We start from the raw sequence: 21,290 nt of genomic DNA on the forward strand, positions 1-21,290 counted from the left end.
GAAAAAGGATGATGATATTCTATTAGTTCAAATATATGTTGATGATATTATTTTTGAATCCACTAATGATTCTCTGTGCAAGGAATTTTCCCTTTGTAGAAGCAAAGCTTCCAAGATTATTTTGATGATGCCAAAGATTATTAAAGATCCATTCAAACAAGATTAAAGAATCAAGAAGATTCAAGAGAAGACTCAATATATGCAAGAACCTCAAGAAAAGCATCAAAGTAAGTTAAAAAGAATTTTTCAAAGAAAATATTGAATAGCACAAAAATTGTTCAAGAGAATTTTTCAAGAAATATCTTTACCAGAGTTTTTACTCTCTGGTAATCGATTACCATAAGGCAATAATCGATTACCAGAAGCCCAAAACAGTTTTATAACTTATTTACAAAGTAGTAATCGATTACCATGGGCATGTAATCAATTACCAATGTTTTTGAACGTTGAATTTCAAATTTCAAGAGTCATAACTTGTGGTAAAATATTTTCAAAATAGTGTAATCGATTACACAATATTTGTGATCGATTACCAGTGATTTTGAATGTTGGATTTCAAACTTCAACATGAAGAGTCACAACCTTTGATAAAATAAATTGTGTAATCGATTACACCATAATGGTAATCGATTACCAGCGACTGGTTTTGAAGAATAAATTGCCAAGAGTCACAATTTTTAAAGTGATTGGTTTTTGAAGAATTTGCCAAGAGTCACAACTTTTAAAGTGACTAGTTTTGAAGAGAGTCACAACTTTTAAAGTGACTAGCTTTGAAGAAATTTCCAAAAGTCACAACGTTTAACATGGTTTCTTCAAGAGCCATCAAATGGCTATAAATATGTGACCATGACATGAATTTCAAAAAATGATTTTTACTGAATCATTACCAACATCTTTCTAAAAGTTTTTGTTCAATACTTGCTTTGTCAAGAAAAGTTCATTGTGAAAAAACTTGTGCTATTCTATTTTCCTCTCCTCCTCCATTCTTACAAAAAGCTTTTCAAGAGACCTACTCTTGGTGACTATTTTCAAGAGAAGGTCTTCTTGGTTGAACACTGAACAAAAGGGACCAACATTCCTTGGGTTCATTGCAAGAAGCAGGATTTGCTTCTTGGTTGATCACTGGACACAAAAGACCAACGTCTTTTGGGTTCATTGCAAGAAGTGGGTACAACTTCATGGTTATTATCATTGGATACAAGAAACCAACGTTTCTTGGGGTTCATTACAAGAAGTGGGTATAACTTCTTGGTTGTAATCACTGAACACAGAGGAGGGGATTCCTTTGTGGTTCATTACTTGTAAAGGATTTTACAAGGATAGTGGAAATCTCAAGCGGGTTACTTGGGGACTAGACGTAGGCACGGGTTGTGGCCGAACCAGTATAAATCCGGTTTTGCATTCTCTCTTCCCTTATCTCTTTTACTTTCTGTTGTCTTTACTTTTTCGTAAGTTATTTTCCTTCATATATTATTTTAGTAACTTGTTAACAAAGAAATAATTGAATCTAAGGAATAATTAAGAAAGGAAAAATTTCAATTAGGAATAGTCAACGAAATCTTGATTCACCCCCCCTTCTTAAAATTTCTGAGGCCACTTGTCCAACACTCTTGATATGCAAAGCGAATTTGAGATGTCAATGATGGGAGATTTAGACTACTTTCTTGGGTTACAAATTAAGCAAACCAACGAAGGAGTATTTGTCAACCAAGCCAAGAATTGCAAAGAACTGATCAAAAGATTTGGGATGGAAAATTCAAAGCACATGGCCACACCCATGAGCACTGGATGTTACTTAGATAAAGATGAATCTGGTCAGTCTATAGACATAAAACAATATTAAGGTATGATTGGATCTCTTCTGTATTTATCTGTTAGTAGACCAAACATCATGTTTAGTGTATGCATGTGTGCTAGATTCCAATCCAATCCCAAACAATCACACTTGAGTGCTGTAAAAAGGATTATTAGATATCTCTTAGGAACTATTAACCTAGGATTATGGTATCCTAAAAACTCTACATGCAACTTAATAGGTTATTCTGATTCAGATTTTGCCGGATCCAAAATCGATAGAAAAAGCACTAGTGGAACTTGCCAATTTATAGGATCTACTCTTGTCTCATGACACAACAAGAAGCAAAATAATGTTACTTTATCCACTGCCGAAGCAGAATATATTTCTGCTGGCAGTTGTTGTGCATGGCCTTTTAGATGTTAGTGACTTAAATAAATAGGTGTTCATTGAGTTTTTTGTCTTGTTGCTATGTCTGTTAGCATATGATATATGTTTATTATTTTATTTCATTTCCGCGCACTTTGGCTTTTTGATGTTGCCAAAAGGGGAGAGAAAATGGGTATTTTAGAAATCAAGACATAAAATTATTTACTGAGTTTTAAATTAAGCACAAATTCAAAAAGAAAAGGGGAGAAAGGGATGAATGAACGATAGATCAAATATTACATATATTCTCTTGATTTCAGGATTTGTCATCATAAAAAAGAGGGAGATTGTAGAAGCAAAGCTTCCAAGAGTATTTTGATGATACCAAAGATTATTAAAGATTCATTCAAACAAGATTAAAGAATCAAGAAGATTCAAGTGAAGATTCAAGAGAAGACTCAAGATATGCAAGAACCTCTAGAAAAGCATCAAGATAAGTTTTAAAAAAAAAGATTTTTTCAAAGAAAAGAATGAACAACACAAAATTGTCCAAGAGAATTTTTCAAGAAATATTTTTTTACCAGAGTTTTTACTCTCTGGTAATCAATTACCATAAGGTAGTAATCGATTACCAGAAACCCAAAATAGTTTTATAACTGATTTACAAAGTAGTAATCGATTACCATTGTCTTGTAACGTTCAAAAATATTTTCAAAATATTGTAATCGATTACATAATATTTGTAATCGATTAACAGTGATTCTAAGCGTTAGATTTCAAACCTCAACATGAAGAGTCACAACCTTTGATAAAATAAACTGTGTAATCGATTACCAGTGACTGGTTTTGAAGAAATTGCTAAAAGTCACAACATTTGACAAGGTTTCTTTAAGAGCAATCAAATGGCTATAAATATGTGACCATGACACGAATTTAAAGGATGATTTTGAACATATTTCTAAGAGTTTTTTGTTCAACTTTTGCTTTGTTAAGAAAAGTTCACTGGGCAAAAACTTGTGCTATTCTATTTTCTTCCTCTCCTTCATTCTTACAAAAAGCTTTTCAAGAGACCGACTCTTGGTTATAAAAGTTTTTCAAGAGACGGTCTTCTTGTTCAAGGAACAAGTTTGTTCCTTGGTTGAATCCCTGGACACAAAGGAGTAACGTCCTTTGGGGTTCATTGCAAGAGGTGGGATTGCCTCTTGGTGTAATCACTGAACACAAAGGAGGAAGGTCCTTTGGGGTTCATTGCAAGAAGTGGAATTTGTTTCTTGGTGTAAACACTGAACACAAAGGAGGGAAGTCCTTTGTGGTTCATTGCTTGTAAAGGGTTTTTACAAGGTTAGTGAAAACGATCAAGTGGAATTTGCTTGAGGACTGGACGAAGGTACGAGTTGTGGCTGAACCAATATAAATTCGGTTTTGCATTCTCTCTTTTTTTAATCTTTTTTACTTTCTATTGTGTTTATATTTCTTTAAGTTTACTTTTCCTTATTTGTTATTCGAGTAACTTACAATTAAAGAAATAATTGAATCTAGGGAATATCTAAGTAAGGGAAAAATTTCAATTAGGAATAGTCTACGAAATCTTAATTCAACTCCCATCTTCTTAAAATTTTTGAGGCCACTTGTCCAACATATACTTGAGAGATTTTGTCTGAGAATGGAATATGCTGAGTTGGCAGCAGTATCCATCTTCCTTAGCTTGTCTTCCATTAGCGTCTTTGATCCCAAATTCCATTAGGATTATGCTAGCGCAAAATGACAAATTCAGTTACTCTCATAGCATTATAAATAGAAGAACAATGCAATAAGGCAGAATCAATGAAAATTACTTGAGTTTTTCCTATTTCTCTTCTTCTTCTTAGGAGGTTTTGGTCCTCTAAACCAGAAGTCTAACAAATTTGGTGCTCTCGTTGTTCTTCAATGGTGGAATCCACCAGGTCGAAGGTTTCTTTAGACAGTTTGGAGGACGCCATTGCTAAACTCAATACCCACCAGTTATCGTTGAGTGAAACCTTACACACCATGACCCTGAAGCTTGGCGAATAAATCCATAAACTCGCTCCACCCGAAGCCTCCTTCCCTTCACCTTCATCTTCTACTGCCACTCCATCTCTAGCCACTTCCCCCCCCCCCTCAACGATTGAAACTGGATATCCCACGTTTTGATGGCACAGATCCCCTTGGTTGGATCTTTAAGATCAACCAATTCTTCGAGTACCACGCCACTCCGAAGCATGAGCGCTTGACCATCGCCTCTTTCTACATGGAGGAGCGCGCCCTGGCTTGGTTCCAGTGGATGATTGGTAATGGTCAGTTCACTTCTTGGCCAATTTTCCTCCAAGCTCTATAGACGCGTTTCGCACCGTCCTAGTATGACGATCCCATCGATGCTTTCTTCAAACTCACCCAGCGAACCACAATCAATAATTACCTTTCGGAGTTTGAAGACCTAGCGAACCGCATTATTGGAATTCCTCCGCTATTTCAAGCGACGAGGTTAGCCCGACTTCAGGAGGAGAAGCTTCTTGACAGATGCTCCCTGGGTCATGGTCAATAGTCCTCCACTCCCTCGTTGCCGTCAGCAAGGCCCCCTTCTTCTCTTTTGCCTCCACTATTACCAGCCCCCCCCCCCCCCCCCCAAAAAAAAACTTTTTGCGTCCGTGCCTCTTAAATTCCTGTCGCTGGAGGAAGTGGCATCACGTCGCGAATGAGGCTTATGCTTTAACTGCGATAAGCGGTTCCATCGCGGGCATAAGTGTGCCTCTCACGTGTTTCTCCTCATTGCAGATGAAGAGGAGGTAATCCTAGAAGACCCTATGGAAATGGACCAACCACTCGACCCACCTGATATTAATAACACGGTTTTGGCCTAAATAAGTCTCCATTCTCTCTTGGGTCACTTGGCGCCTGAGACCCTGCGTTTGTTGGGCCATGTTGCCAATCACCAGGTGGTGATCTTAGTGGATGGGGGTAGTACCCATAATTTCATCCAGGAGCCATTGGTGCAACAATTAGGCCACTTGAACTGTAGCTCCACTACGGGTCATGGTTGGTAACGACCAACACCTCCAATGCCATCATCTCTGTGAAGCTGTTTCCATTGACATCTAGAATATTTCATTTCTGGTGGACCTCCACGTACTGCCCATTTGTGGTGCCAATGTGGTCATCGGTGTTCAATGGCTCAAGACCCTTGGCCCCATACTCATAGACTATAATGCTTTAAGCATGCAATTCTTTCATGAGGGACACCTCGTCGAGTTCCAAGGGGACACTGATCTTGCTCCTAATCTCCATACCCCGCCTCAGCTTCGTCGTTTAATACGGAAACAGGGTGCGAGTGCTTACTTCCATATCTCGATAACCCCTACCGTGTTCCCTTCGAACCAAATTCCCAGTCACCAGTTACCACTAGAAGTTCAACACCTCTTCCATAAATTCAGTGCACTTTTCCACGAACCTCACTCATTGCCTCCTTCCCGACCTACTGACCACCACATACACCTAAACCCCCATTCTAAACCTGTTAATGTTAGACCATATTGATATCCCCACTATCAGAAGTAGGAAATTGAGGCTCAGGTCGCTTCCATGCTCCAAAAAGAAATTATACGACCCAACATCAGTCCGTTCTCGTCCCATGTCCTCTTAGTGAAGAAGAATGATGGGTCTTGGTGCTTGTACATGGATTATCGCGCCCTAAATGCCATAACGATCAAGGATCGTTTTCCTATACCAACTATTGACGAACTCCTGGATGAATTGGGTGGCTCAAGTTGGTTCTCTAAATTGGACCTCTTTCAAGGCTACCATCAGAAGGATATCTGCAAGACAGCTTTTCGCACTCACCATGGTCACTTCAAATTTTGAGTGATGCCCTTTGGGCTATGCAATGCACCTTCGTTATTCCAGGATACTATGAACACCATTTTCAGACCTTACCTCCGTAGGTTCATCATCGTCTTCTTTGACTATATACTCATTTATAGTCGGACTTTTGAGGACCACTTGAGCCATTCGGACAAAGCATTCCAGATTCTTTTAGAAGGAAAATTTATTTTCAAATTCGTGAAGTGCTCCTTTGCCCAAGCTCAGGTTGAATATTTGTGCCACATAGTTTTGTCCAAGGGCGTAGAACCAATGTCCTCCAAAATTTAGGCTATTTAGCATTGGCCAATTCCACAATCAACCAGAGCCCTCCACAGTTTCTTGGGTCTGGCGGGCTTCTACCGCTGATTCATTCGCGGGTATGCTTTGATTGTAGCACCCCTCATTAAGGCAACAACACTTGACTCGTTTCAATGGTCCCCTAAAGCCCACAATGCCTTTTGTCAATTGAAGGAGGAGTTAACTTCAACTTCGGTATTGTCTCTACCCGACTTTGAGCTTCCCTTTACGGTTGAAACGGACACCTCCAACATTGGAATGGGAGCTACCCTGTTGCAAAATGGGCACCCCATTGCCTTCTTCAGTAAATCATTCAACTCCATGCTTCTTCGAGCCTCAACGTATGTTTGTGAATTGTTTGCCATAACCGCCGCCATAAAGAAGTGGCGACAGTATTTGTTGGGCCCCGCTTCACTATATTGACAGACCACCGTAGCCTTAAGGAATTGCTCACTCAGGTGATACAGACCCCAGAGCAATAAATGTACTTGGCCCGCTTAATGGGCTAGGATTATTGTATTAAATATCGCTCCGACAGCACCAATATAGTCGCAGATGCGCTTTCTAGAACACCAAACCCAACACCGTCCACCTTCCTGGTTTTGGCGGTTCCGTGCTTAACATTTTTAGACGAGCTTAAGAAGCACCTCTTATGAAACTCTATTTTCATTCAGCTTCGTAGTGATATTCTTGCCAAACCTGAAGCTTATGCTGATAACTCTGTTTCCTAGGACTTAATCATGAAAGGGGGGCGTATTTGGTTACCCTAAGGGTTCCAATTCATTCACACATTACTAGTTGAGTACCACTTAACACCCTCTAGCAGTCACATGGGTGTTGCTAAAACGGTGGCACTCTTGACTGAAAATTTTTCCTGGCTAGGTCTTCGAAAGGACATGGAACATTTCGTTGCTGCGTGTGTGGATTGCCAACACACCAAATATGAAACAAAGAAGGTTTCTGGCTTGCTCTGCCCATTACAGGTCCTTCACTGTCCATGGAAGGACCTCTCGCTTGATTTCATCACTGGCTTGCCACCATTTCACGGTAACACAACCATTCTTGTGGTCGTGGATTGCTTTTCCAAAGGATTTCACCTAGGCATGTTACCCATAACTCACATCGCCCTTTTGATCGCGCTTTTGTTCCTCAATATCATCAACAAACTTCATGGTATGCCTCGGAGCCTAGTGTCTGATAGAGACCCGCTATTCCTTAGTCAATTTTGGCAAGAGTTATTTCGCTTGAGTGGTACTCACTTGAGGATGAGTTCTACATATGACCCCCAAAGTGATAGACAAATTGAGGTTTTAAATCTCATCCCTGAACAATGTCTTTGTGCGTTTGTTCATAAGAAGCCATCGACATGGGGTAAGTTCCTTCCCTGGGTTGAATGGTAAGACAATACGTCCTGGAATGCGAAGTCCGGCACCACTCCCTATGAGATTACTTTTGGTCAGAAGCCTTTCAATTTTCCGGAGTATATTGTTGGCACCTCCAAAATAGATGCGGTTGACGATTTGCTCAGTCAGAGGACTCCGACCTTCACAGAATTCAGAAAGAAACTTCTCAAGGCTTAGGACAAGATGAAGCTGATCGCTGATTCCAAATGCCGGGATGCCATGTTTAACAGAGGGGATTGGGTCATGGTCAAACTCCGACCTTATCGCCAGTCCATAGTCACGGGGGTGAGAGGCGGATATTCGAAATTGGCTAAGCGGTTCTATGGCCCATTCCAAATCGTGGAGCGTATTGGCCCGATGGCTTACAAGCTGCTATTACTGGAAGGAGCATGCATACACCCTGTTTTTCATTGCTCATTGCTTAAGCCTTTTCATGGCACTCCGGGTGGGGACCCTCAGTTACCATTACCCTCTACCGTCGTAGCTAATCAGCCCCTTATTGCTAGTTTAGCCATTTTGGATACTCGACACTCTTCTGATTCAACTGCCTCCAAATGGGAAGTGCTAGTCCAATGGGATGGGTTGTTTCTTGATGACACCTCTTGGGAGGATTGGGAGTAGCTGCGTTCTGACTATCACCTTGAGGATAAGGTGTTTTCGAAAGCGGAAGGGGATGATAGCAATCAGGGGGTGCAAGCAGCAACAAGAAACAGGCCCAAGAGGAACACTACAGTACCAACGTACCTGAGAGATTTTGTCTGAGAATGGAATATGCTGAGTTGGCAGTAGTATCCGCCTTCCTTAATTGTCTGCCATTAGCGTCTTTGATCCCAAATTCCGTTAGGATTATGCTAGCACAAAATGACAAATTCGGTTACTCTCATAGCATTATAAATAGAAGAACAATGTAATAAGTCAGAATCAATGCTTTTCCTATTTCTCTTCTTCTTCTTAGGATGCTTTAGTCCTCTAAACCAGAAGTCTAACATTAGTCTTAAAAGATTTTGACTAGTATTGTGTTGAATTTTTTATCATTCAAGAACCTTGCTCTATGTTAGGACTACAATGTCATCCCACAAATAGAAGCCATTACCAGGACTAGTCACAAATAGAAATAGTCTATGTACTGTCCTTGGTAATTATATAAAGTTAATATTAGGCTTAAAAGCTTTTGGTTTGCATTTTGTTGTATATCATTTTTTTAATCATTCAAGAACCTGTTCTTTGTTAGTACTACTATGACATCTTACACATAGAAGCCATTTTCTCTACTTTGTGTCAGGACTACAATGTCATCTCACAGGTAGAAGTCATTTATGTACTGTTTTAAGGCTGCAGCTACTTTTGGGGGTTTGCCTACACTTTCACTTTATTTGGCTTTTAAGTATATAAAATTATTAGGCTTAATATTGAATACAACATATCCACTGGACAACTTATTTGCACAGACGATCAGTGGAAGAAACTATGTCAGGAACGTTTGAATTTAATATTGAATTACTTTTGTATGTTAGCATATTATTTTTAAAAAAAGAGTAACAAAATAAATTACTTCTTTTTGCAGAAGTATAAGTTTGCAAAGCAGTATAAAAAGAAAGGATGTTTGCATTACCAGAAATTAGGAATAATTTTTTGCCGTACAATTGCTTTGGTGCACAACATCCTTCTACTAAAAGCCCTTCAATCAGTCATGAAGATGAAGATAATGAAAGAGACAATGATTTTGATGAGGAGGAATCAAGTCATCAATAAAAAAGGAAAGCAAATGTGAGTAAGGATAGCAAGAAAAGGAAAACAAAGGAAAATGCTCAAATGACATTTACTAATGCTTTGACAAATTCTGGAGAAATGCAAAAGAAGCAGCTTGAAATTATGAAGATGAGTACAAGTCAGGTCACAGTTTTAGCTGCTAATACTATTAGGGAAGTAGTTGGAGAAAATAATATGCAAGAAAAGTAGTCCACATTGACTTGTGTAGTGATCCTTCAAGGACTTCAAGGCATTAATTGATGGGGCTTCTTTTACAAAGGCTCTAAAATTATTGAAAGAAGATGCTACGTGGAGAGAGATATTTTTGGCATTATCAGATGAGCCAAAAAGAGATTGGGTTCTTAATATTGCTTAGTAGATTTTGTTATTTACTTCTCCTTTTTGCTTTATCTATGATTGTTGGATCTTTCAATCCATATGTTTGCGTTTGAATTACAACATGGTGATTTTGTATTTTCTTTTGTGAACTTGATGGTGTGTGAGTTGTTGAAATTATGAATGTTATTTATTTATGGTATGATTTAGTGTTTAGATAATTTGAGATTTATATCTATTATCGTGTTAACTTGTAAGATAGTTTTGATGGATGTGACTATTTAGTTTTTAATTTTTGAAACTTGTTAATATATATTTTATATATGTAAGTATTTTGGTACGGTGATTTATTCTGCTTGAAAGAAGTAGAGAACCTTACAGAATTTTAGCACTAAACCTTTGGTTGCCACGTGAGAATTTGTTTAAAGTAACTTTAAAGAAAATGAGTGAAACTGTGTTTGTAGTCGAGCAAAAACCAAAAACCAAAGAAAAAAAAGGTTGTTAATTGGACTTAAAATTTCTTTTTCTCCCCTAATGTAAAAAGGGGAGAGATTCTCCCTTCTCCCAGTTCCAAACATAATACTCTCGAAGCTTCTTTATATGGCCATGTGCTCCTTTTAATTCTAGATGCATTTTTATATTTTAACACAAATAATTATTTTCTCTTTTTCTATTTTCCTGTTCAACTACGTTGAAGAGAGAATTCAATATTTTTCTATTTTCCTATTTCTTTTTTCTTTTTCTTTTATCATTTTCTTTAATACTACCAAACTATGTGTATCAAAATTGTATGACTCATTATGCATTAATTTGATAAAATAATTTCATGATATTTGTGGCATTATATTAATTTTTATTTATGTAAAATAATAATAATAACAACTCATGTTGGGTAGATTTTACCCAAATTAGTACACATATATTATGATATTCTTAATCTCATAAAGGAGGTATATTTGATAGTTCGGCAATATATCTATCTCCCTTCAATTACTCCTTCAAGCTATGGCAGTCTAATCCTGGCTTATGTTTGAAGACATGAAGTTCTGAATTTTGTTAAATGCAGGAAGTTTTTTTTGGTAGGTGGGACGTGGACTAGCTATTCTGTTTTTGGTTGCTATTAATAGTTGTGCACAACAAGGGGTGTTTTGGGTATACATACTAGCTTATGTGTATGTTAGAGGCGGTTCCTTACTTAAATAGAGGATAATGCTGGTTAGGGGATTTGATAGACTGTCATGTAGTTTTTTTTTTGGCAGTCTTATAGTTTTAGATGATGTAAGGGTGGGTATCATTCATCCTCTATCTTAATGAAATTTCTTAATTTATAACATTAACCCGATTTTGATTTTTAGTTATGGATATAGAACATGCATCTTATTGTTAGAAATGATGAAATTAATTTCAATAATCTCAATGTATGTATCTCCGGTTTATCAAAAACAGATGTGTCTCCAATTGATTGTTAAAAAATACCTTAAATGCATAAAAAAATAAAAAGGTTAAATTAATCTTTTTGAGTCTTCATATTTTTCTTAGATTTTCAACTAGGTCTCCCAACTTATTTTATAATTGGGTTCCTAAATTTTTAATTTTATTTTTATTTTCAATTGAGTTCTTGTGCCTAATCGTCATTATAAAAAATTAAACACATACACTTAATTAGGTGTAGGCAATGATATGATATTTTTGGAGTGTGTTATAAATACAATTAAGTCAATTATAAGAGTTTTTATACATAATCAAACAATTGTGAGAGATTTTTGAATGAATATTTGGATTAATTTGACCTATAAAAGTTAAATCCATAAATGTCTCATAATTAACTCACTCTCTAATTAGGTTTTTGGGGGTAGTTTTTCATAATGGTAATTAGTTGAGAGAACCCAACTAGAAAAAAACAAATAAAAGTTCATGGAACCAATTTTAAAAAAAAGGTTAGACATCTAATTGAAAATTTAGTAAAATAGGACCTAAAAATAATTAAACTAAATATAAAAAAAATCCATCACCTCTTTTGGTAAAAATATCAAAATCGTAATTAATTAATTCAAGAAAAGTAATTCTTTGATGCACGCCAACAAAGAATAGAAAAAGAAAATGTAAAAGACAAACAACTGCAAAAGTGAAAGCAAGGAAGAAAGAATGAAAAAGTGATAAATATATCCAGTTGCAAAAGTTCATGAAAGAGATTGATGGAAATGAGTTAATTATTAGAATATAAATTTATTTTAAATGTTCTTTAATAATCTTTGAGCAGAATAATTAAATTTTTGTACCTACATTAATTTGAGTACAACAATAATCATGTTTTTATATAAAATATTTGCTTTAATTAAGTCTTGTAAATTAAAATAAATAAATAAAACTTAATCTGTCAACCCTCCCAATTAAGTTATCGGAAATGCTAATTTGCACGAAAACTGTTTTCGTGCAGTTAGCACGAACGTGTATTTCATTACAGAAATTATTTTTTAGTTTTTTTAATTACTAATTAATAATTACTTAAAAAAATAACAACCATCCATTTTAGAGTTGGTAGGTACATTTCGTGTGTTAAATTAAATCTCTCGTGCTATATAGCACTGCTCCTTTTGATTTATAAAAAATGTTTAATGTATATAAAAATAAATTTGTAACTGTTTTTTTTTTATTATTGATTTGACCATTGTTGATGTATTGCTCTAAGCATTTAATAATGAAAAATGAATTATCACATTCATGCATGAGATCTACATTTTGTGAGTTGGAAAGGGGCAAGACAAAAAGACAAGATAAAAAGGGGAAAAAAAGTAAAATAGAAATAACTATAAAGTAACAATATAGAAATGTCATGTGATAAAAGTAGTAAAATTAGAATGTAAAATGAGAATTGTTTCACAATTTTCACTTCAAAAGATCAAAAGTGACATTGGCACTTTGCAGGAGCAAGTTGAGACAATGAGAGGGAAGAAGATACCTTCCTTCAACAGCCTATGAATCACACAACTAGTAATCAAACTCTTTGATTCTTCTCTACCATTTCCAAAGCACAAAGATGAAAATGCCTCCTTTTCTTCATTCTTTTCCTCCTCGTTCATTCTTCTTCTGTTGCTTCCTTCTCCTTCCACTCTTGCTCTTGCTCTTGCTCTTGGTGGCACCTTCTTCTTCAGGTGCTCCAAATGAAAAGGTAACCGTGTCACTCTATTATGAAAGTTTATGTCCCTATTGTGCTGATTTCATAGTGAACCATCTTGTGAGGCTCTTCCAAACGGGTCTCATCTCCATTGTTAACCTCAGATTGGTCCCTTGGGGCAATGCTTGGATTGCACCTGATGGAACTGTTGTTTGTCAGGTAAGGTCTCATCTTCATGTGTTTTGTTGTTATTTCTCAAAGTTTGTATTTTGATGATTTACAATTACTATTAATGTAAACTTTTATGACGTGGATTATTAAATAGAAACTCTAATTTTGATAGAATATTACCTAAGGAGTTGTAGCCAAATTTTATTCTTAATTTACTGTTACTTTACAACAGGTTTTTTCTCTCTTACAAATATATTTTTTAGAGCCAATTATGTTTAAGACATGTATTAAATATGGACACATCTGTATGTATAAATTTAAATATTGGTTCGACGTATTATAAGAAATTCTAGTTCTTTCTACTACATGGAATCCCTATTTGATCTTACTTCAATGTGCTTGTATTGATTTTTACTAGTCTTTTAACTTTTTTTCTTTCTTTTTGGAGAGGAACTAGTCTTTTAACTGTGAACTATTCATTTAAACTCTTTCCGTAAGAGCTTCTTTATTCATAAATAAAATGGGTTCCAGGACAAACCTGAAACCAGAACTAGAAGTAATAATGTTAAAATAAACTTGTAACAGTTATGGGTCATTTTCTGGGATCAGTAAGTAACACATGCCCATTTAAGGGTGCTGTCACCCTAATAAATTCTTGTCCCTGTAGATGTCTAATTGATCCGTTGTCAGAATTGAATTCTTCAACAACACCCATCAAATTAATCAATATTTAAGGTTCTGAGGAAAAAAGTTGTGATGTGCAACTGCTTTTTTTTACCAAAAAATATGGGTCTCTTTTATGATATCTCTGTTATTTACTTTTTTCTTAGGGCTAGACAAACTTAAGTTATGCAACTACAATATCTTCACTGTTAGGGGATTTGGATCCTACACCTTTCAACTTGTATTATGTATCTCCTATTTTGTGTGTCGACAAATATAACTCTTTTATGAGGAACTTTTATGTTAGAATGATTGTTTTAGAATAGAAATAAGTATTTTAAAATTATTCCAAAAAATAAAAATTAACTTTCAAAAATAGGGTGATACAAAGTTATTTTAGAATAACTATTTTAAAATAAAACTTTTCCTATTCCGAAATAGTTGTCTTGAAAATGTATATGTATTTCGGAATAAAAAAAATCTGTTTTTTTAAAAATAATTTTTTAATATTTCAGAATAATTGTTCAAAAGTGTATATGAATTCTAGAATATCTATTTCAGAATAGAAAAAAAAACTTTTATGAAATAGCCGCCGGCACAAGAAGTTTCAGATTTACAATTATCTTTCTAGATGTGACATGATGGAGGTGTGCAATGTGATGGTATGTGATCGTGTTACTAGAGGTTGTTGGAGGAGGGTAGAGGGTGACGGCGCAGAGGGTGAGAGGGTGATGTAGTGTGGGGTGGAGGGTCCATACGCGTTACGAGAAAGAAGACAAGAGAAAAAGGATGGGACATTTTTATCCATTCCGCTTCCTTTGGAGGTACAATATTCAAAGTGGGAGGTGCAGGATTCAAATGTCCATTAGTCATACAAATTTTATTCAAGGCCCTTGGGCTTAATCAATTTGGACTTGCTTATCATTTTGTTTATTTGGTTTTTTTTTCAATAATTTATAATATACAGAATAGTGAATAAATAAATAAAATAGTTTTATATTCCATCACAAACTATCATATGATTAATGTAATATGTATAACCATTAAACTCAATCTAAAATATATATTTTATAACAATATACAAGATGAGAAATTCTTTTGGTCTCTACTTTTATTTAGCTCCCTTCAATTGCATGCGATTTCATTCACTCTCTCGATTTCATATATGAGTGTTCCTGAACTACATATTTGCATTTTTTTAATTTAACTTTCCCCTCTATTTTATTTTATGTTTTATTAAAAAAAATGTAGAATTCTCTTTCCCCAATGGGCAAATCCTTGCATACAAAGTAAAAAAAAAAATGGACAAAATCTTGTTCTTTAGTACCAATATGAAATATGCATAATGTGTATGCTCTTAATTTTTGTCTTTTTATTATTGCAGCATGGAGATGATGAATGCTTTCTAAACACGATCGAGGCCTGCGCTATTACAATCTATCCAGACGTGGTAGACTTCCTACATTACAATTTTAATTTTCTTAGTACTTACTGTTGTTCTACGAAGCAAATCTTTTGATTATTAATACACAGACAATCTGGATATTTCTTAATAGTTTAATTTTAACAGCTAGCTAATTGTGCATTTAAATTTATGGTTGTCAAACTAACAAGTCATTAATTCGAATGATACTTTGGTTGAATTTTTTAAGTAAGACCATAAATTTAAATCTTGAGGATAAATAAAATGTAGATTGAAAGAAAGATTCTACTAAGATGATTAACCAAATTTTTTGGCTGGAATTAGTTATCACGTCACTGATAGATATTTTGTATTAATGTCATGGATTCAATAGACAAAAGGAAGGATATCATTGTTCTAGGACATGTTAATTAGTCACTGCTAGCCATAGTGTGAAGGACATAATGCTCAACATTTTCCTTTTCAACTGAATACAAAAAATAGATGCATGCTCTATATGCAAATTCAAGTCTAATGCATTAATATACAATCTCGATGCAGGTACAACATTTCAGATATGTACGGTGCTTGGAGAATCTCACCTTAGAGGGGAGACACAACCAATGGGTTAACTGCTTCCAAATGACTGGGTTGGGAACATCACCTATTGATTGTTACACAAGTGGAAATGGAAAAGCTGTTAGTTCACTTTATCTTGTTATTACTTCTTAATTTCTATAATTCTATCAACATCTATATACACACCAATGGCCTTTTACCATTTTCTTTTCTTGCTTAGGCACTTTGAGGCTAATTTTAATATGATCCATATAGAATTTAGTTACTAATTAAAAATAAAATTTGTGTTTATCTGGTTCTTGATTGAAAGTGCACGTTTTATACAAATTATTTCTAGAAGTGTGGATTTACTAACGACTTTATCCAACCAAAGTTGTAAATTTTAAAGAGTTTACTTTATATATATTATTGGCGTGAAGCATTTTTACACAGACATTCAACAAAAATTGATTACTTTATCACATCATTCTATTAATTTGTAGTAACAGAGTTAATTCCTGTTAAATATTGCTATATTTCTCTTTTTGCATTCACAGTGCATATAAATCACTCTTAATTTGTAAGCAATTGCATCTTCAAAAGACTAATTTCTATAAACAAAAACATTCATGGACTAAAACAACCGAGAATGTAAATTTTAGGGACCAAATTATATGTTAACTCTTTTTATGTCTTACAAACAGATTGACCAAAAATATGCAAAGGAAACTGCTCAGCTTAATCCTCCTCATAGATTTGTTCCATGGGTGGTTGTAAACAACCAAGCACTCCAAGAGGTTTGTGATTGATGTGAAAGATTCTTCAACCCAAGTGAATTGTGGCTAACCTCTTTTTCCTTTTCCTTTGGTTGCAGGACTACCAAAATTTTGTAACCTATATTTGTAGGGCTTACAAAGGCAATGTGATACCAAATGCTTGTAGATCACTCTCAACAAAAACTTATGACTCAAATGAAAAAGTCAATTCCTTTCAACCTGTTTGCTATGTTGATGAAGCTAGAAATCTTAGCTTTCCACTAGTCACTAGATTAAGTAATAAATCCCCGTGAAAATGAAGTTGGAATATACTTCATGTGGTTGTATAAAAACTTCCACTTTGGAAAAACAAGCTAAACCTCTTGACTAGTCTATAACTTCAGATGCTCATGACTTGGTTTAGACTTTGGACGTGTAATTTATTCTTCCATTTTAATTCTCTCTCTTAATACACACATATGGGACAAAAGAAAATTATTGTTATTGTGGGAAATGTGAACTAATATAATTGCGCTAACCACTTTTAAAAATTAAAATGATGCTTTACCAATTACCATTTTTGTTTCTCCCCTTTCTATCTAGCTAGCTTTGCTGCATCCATCTCACACAGACTCTTAATCTCTTATCATATCATCATTTTTATTTCTCATATGCTGTGGAAATCACATAACCAGTCAAAGGGCACGTCTTTGAAGATTCCGGAACTTGTAAGGATAAGGAGGGCAATAGTCTCTGAGAAGTCTCTGAACCTACAAAACAATCAGCCTTAATAAATTCTAAGACTTGTGAGGTCTTTTCTATCCCTTTCCCAAAATGAAAAATCTATAAATCTGATTTTGGAAAAGTATTCACAATGTCTGGCTTAATTTCTTTGTAAGGAGAGCAAGAGTCCTTTTTGTAACCTGTAAAGATCGAGGGCAATAGGTGAAGATTAAAAGAAGAGTCTTGCATTATTATCTTTAGGATATTTGGTTAAGAAATTTTTTTAAAAAATTATTATGAAGATAATAAGAAAATGTATAAAAAATCATCGACAATACAACTTTGTGCATCTCAATAAATTTTTTTAAATTTCTTAACTAATAACCAAAAGACACAATTACATTAACATTTATCTTAAGAGATCCATATTCATTAGTCAAACGACTTGTGAGGTCTTTTCTATCCCATTCCCACGGCAAAATTTTTAATTTATTTTCCACTCACTAGCTGTCCCCTCTTAATTTTTCATTTGGACGTGTGAATTACTCTTGGAAAAAGCATAGGAATACTTGTCAAAAGTGCAAAGATTACAACCTTCGTATTGTTTAGGGATAATTATGAAAATGGATAGATCGATTTTTAAAAAAATATTATAATGGATATTTAAAAAAAATTATAAAAATGAGTAAATTATAAATCGTACTTTGATATACACAAAGAAATCATATCTCAAAGTATGATTTCACTTTTCATTTATTTTAAAAAAATTCTCTAAGAACTAAAATTGTATGTTAAAATATAATTTCTAAAATAATTTAAAAAACATGTTGAGATTGTATTTTAACTTAAGATTTCAACTTTTAATAATAAATACATATATAATTTCAATGTAACAAATTTTTGAAAAACAAAATCGTATTTTTTGAAACATAATTTTTTCATAGTGAAATCATACTCAAAGCAAGATTTATTCATTTTTATAACTTTTTTAAAATGGTAATTTTTTTAAAACATTATACCATTATGATGCATTATGATGCAAGAGCCTATTGTTTACATTCACTCTCTCTCTTTCCGTTTCTTTATATTTATCTATCCCATTCCAACTGTTAATAGTCCAATTTAGATTCGTCAGAAGTGAAACTTGGACATTCCTCCAGCTGCTGCCGAGTGCCAATGTGGTGAAAGCAACCAGCTTTGAGTGAAGACTTTTCCGTAAAAGTCGTGAGTTTTTAATTTTACGTTTCTTGAGCTACCATTTTTATTTCAGTTTTTGAAAAGAATAATTAAACTTGTAATCACAGTTGTCACGCATACAAATCATCTAGGATGAAAATTCAGCTTGTTTCAACTCTTGTGGTGATGCCATTGTATTGGTTGTGCCTTTGTAACCACTTGCTTGTGGTTTCTGGGTAATGTCTTGATGATCAGAAGTCTTTGCTGCTCCAATTTAAGAACAACCTCACTTTCGTAGGAAGTAACATCTCTCTGCAATCCTGGAATGCAAGTGATGATTGTTGCATTTGGGAGGGAGTATCCTGTGATGAGGAGGGACATGTTACTTCCCACGTCTTTAGCATTTCCACGTTCTGTTGGTAAATTGAGACACTTATCTGATTTGGATTTCTCTTATTGTGGATTTAATGGGACAATTCCAAATTCACTGTCAAACCTAACAAAACTCAATTACCTGTATTTGTCACATAACAAGTCACCGGTTCAATGACATCATTTAGCATGCCCAAAACCCTTGACGCTTTATGATAGCAACACGGCCCAGAGTAGGCCCAAGAGAACTCACAGAGTACCAGCACGTTACATATAATAATAGAATATTAACAGAAAAGTATATGTTTGTTATTTGTTTCTATTAACCAATTCTGTTACTACTTGAAGGTTGTTAGGATAGCTGATCCAATTTAAGCACGTGATAATACTCGTTTGTTATAAATATATGGAAGATAAATAAAATCAGGGAGGATAAAATCAATTACAATTACCTGTTATTCATAGTTAGCATAGCTTAGTTTTCTGATTCATAGCAAATTGGTTCGACCTGCCATTCGAACCCATGCTTGAGCACACAACCCGCCAAACTTCCCTTGAACGGCTCGAGGATGCCGTGAACAAACTCACCCAGCACCAAGCTTCTCTCGCACAAAACCACCAGACACTTGCTCAGGCTAACGCCGACCTCCATAGCAAACTCGACTCCGTCATTGATAGCCTTGCCAGCCTCACTGCAAATCCACCCTCCCCCAAACCTCCTCCCTCCCCACCTCCGTTCCACAACCCTCGTCCTCATATGAAGCTTGAGGTGCCCCGGTTCGACGGACAGCACCCCCTCGGTTGGATTTTTAAAATCCAACAGTTCTTTGACTACCAGGGAATCCCCGATGCGGAGCGTCTCACCGTGGCCTCCTTCTACATGGAGGGCCCGACGCCGAGCGACTCACCGTGGCCTCCTTCTACATGGAGGGTCCGGCGCTGTGCTGGTTTCAGTGGATGTCTAGGAATGGTTTCCTGACATCCTGGCAGTCCATGCTTCAGGCGATGGAAAGGAGTTTTGCCCCTTCCTATTACGACGATCCTTACGGTGCTCTGTTCAAACTCCATCAACGCGGCTCCGTTAATGACTACCTGTCCGATTTTGAACATCTCGCTAACATAGTGGTTGGATTGGCCCCTCCAATTTTGCTCAGCTGCTTCATATCTGGTTTGTTGTCGGATCTCCGTCGTGAGGTCCAGGCTCTGCAGCCAATGTGTCTCCCCCAAGCTATGGCCCTGGCGAAGCTTCAGGAGGACAAGCTTGCGGACCACCGCCGCGGTCATTGCTCCTCCACCTCTGCCGGTATGGTTCCCCACCACAACCCTTCCCACTCTGTACCTTCTTCCCAACCCAACAACCCCTCCCCCAACTGCTTCCCTGTGCATCGCCTTTCACCTGAGGAGATGGACCTCAAAAGAGACAAAGGTCTTTGTTACTACTGCGATGATAAATGGACCACGGGCCACCGGTGTTCGCCCCGTATTCACCTTCTCATCGCTACAGACGATGTTGAAATTCCGCCGTCCCTTGACTCTTCTCACAAATCCAGACCCAAGTCACCCCCATCGGATCCTCCTTTCCAATTGAGCCTCAATGCTGGAATGCCTGCTCCGAAAACCTTCCGCGTCTACGGCTCTGTGCTCCACCATCGTTTCTCCATTTTGGTTGACGGCGGTAGCACGCACAATTTCGTGCAGCTACGCGTGGCTAGGTTCCTCGGCTTACACGCTGTCCCGATTTCCCCACTCCCCGTTATGGTGGGTGACGGCGACATCATTCAGTGCACCCACCGTTACCCTCGCGTCGCCATTTCCATTCAGGGAAACACCTTTGTCACAGATCTTCTCGGGTTGGAGCTCCAGGGCGCAGATATTGTGCTAGGGGTCCAGTGGTTACGCGAATTGGGCCCGGTAACCACTGATTACACCACCCTTTCTATGCACTTCACCCACATGGGCCTCCCAGTCCGTTTATTGGCCGACGTTCCTGCCACACCACCCACGGCTTCGGCCCATCAATTGAAACGCATGATCCAGACCCACGCCATTTCCGGCCTCTTTCAATTGACCCTTTCACCCCCTTCATCCATTACCACATCATCCCCTACCTCCTCTTCCCCCATCCTTCTGGAATCTACCTCCCCCTCACCAGACCTCACTTCCTTACTCACCAAATTCCATCACCTCTTTGCCGAACCTACTCAATTACCTCCCACCCGGACTATCTCCCACCATATCCATTTACTGCCGGACTCCAAGCCCATCACGGTCAAACCTTACCGGTACCTCCATAGCCAGAAGACAGAGCTCGAGAACCAGGTCCGCTCCATGCTCGACTCCGGCCTCATTCGCCTCAGTCACAGCCCATATTCTTCCCCCGTCCTCCTCGTCAAAAAGAAGGACGGTACCTGGCGCTGTTGCATTGATTATCGCGCCCTCAACTCCATCACCGTCAAGCACAAGTTCCCGATGCCCACCATTGATGAGCTCTTGGACGAGCTCGGTGCCGCCTCTTGATTCTCTAAGCTCG

General features: G+C 36.7%; 1 protein-coding gene across 2 annotated transcripts; it reads left to right on the top strand.

Annotated features, from left to right (window-relative positions):
* The first annotated feature begins 12,644 nt into the window (after positions 1 to 12,644).
* On the top strand, positions 12,645 to 17,003 carry LOC100784702 (gamma-interferon-inducible lysosomal thiol reductase-like). Of its 2 annotated transcripts, NM_001253046.2 has the most exon segments (6): positions 12,894 to 12,994; positions 13,105 to 13,159; positions 15,159 to 15,224; positions 15,738 to 15,875; positions 16,439 to 16,531; positions 16,609 to 17,003. In NM_001253046.2, coding segments are annotated over 6 exon segments (555 nt in total). In that variant the 5' UTR covers positions 12,894 to 12,986; the 3' UTR covers positions 16,804 to 17,003.
* Positions 17,004 to 21,290: the final 4,287 nt, after the last annotated feature.

The sequence above is a fragment of the Glycine max genome, chromosome 3, assembly GCF_000004515.6.
Source record: "Glycine max cultivar Williams 82 chromosome 3, Glycine_max_v4.0, whole genome shotgun sequence".
In the NCBI taxonomy this organism is placed as follows: Eukaryota; Viridiplantae; Streptophyta; class Magnoliopsida; order Fabales; family Fabaceae; genus Glycine; species Glycine max.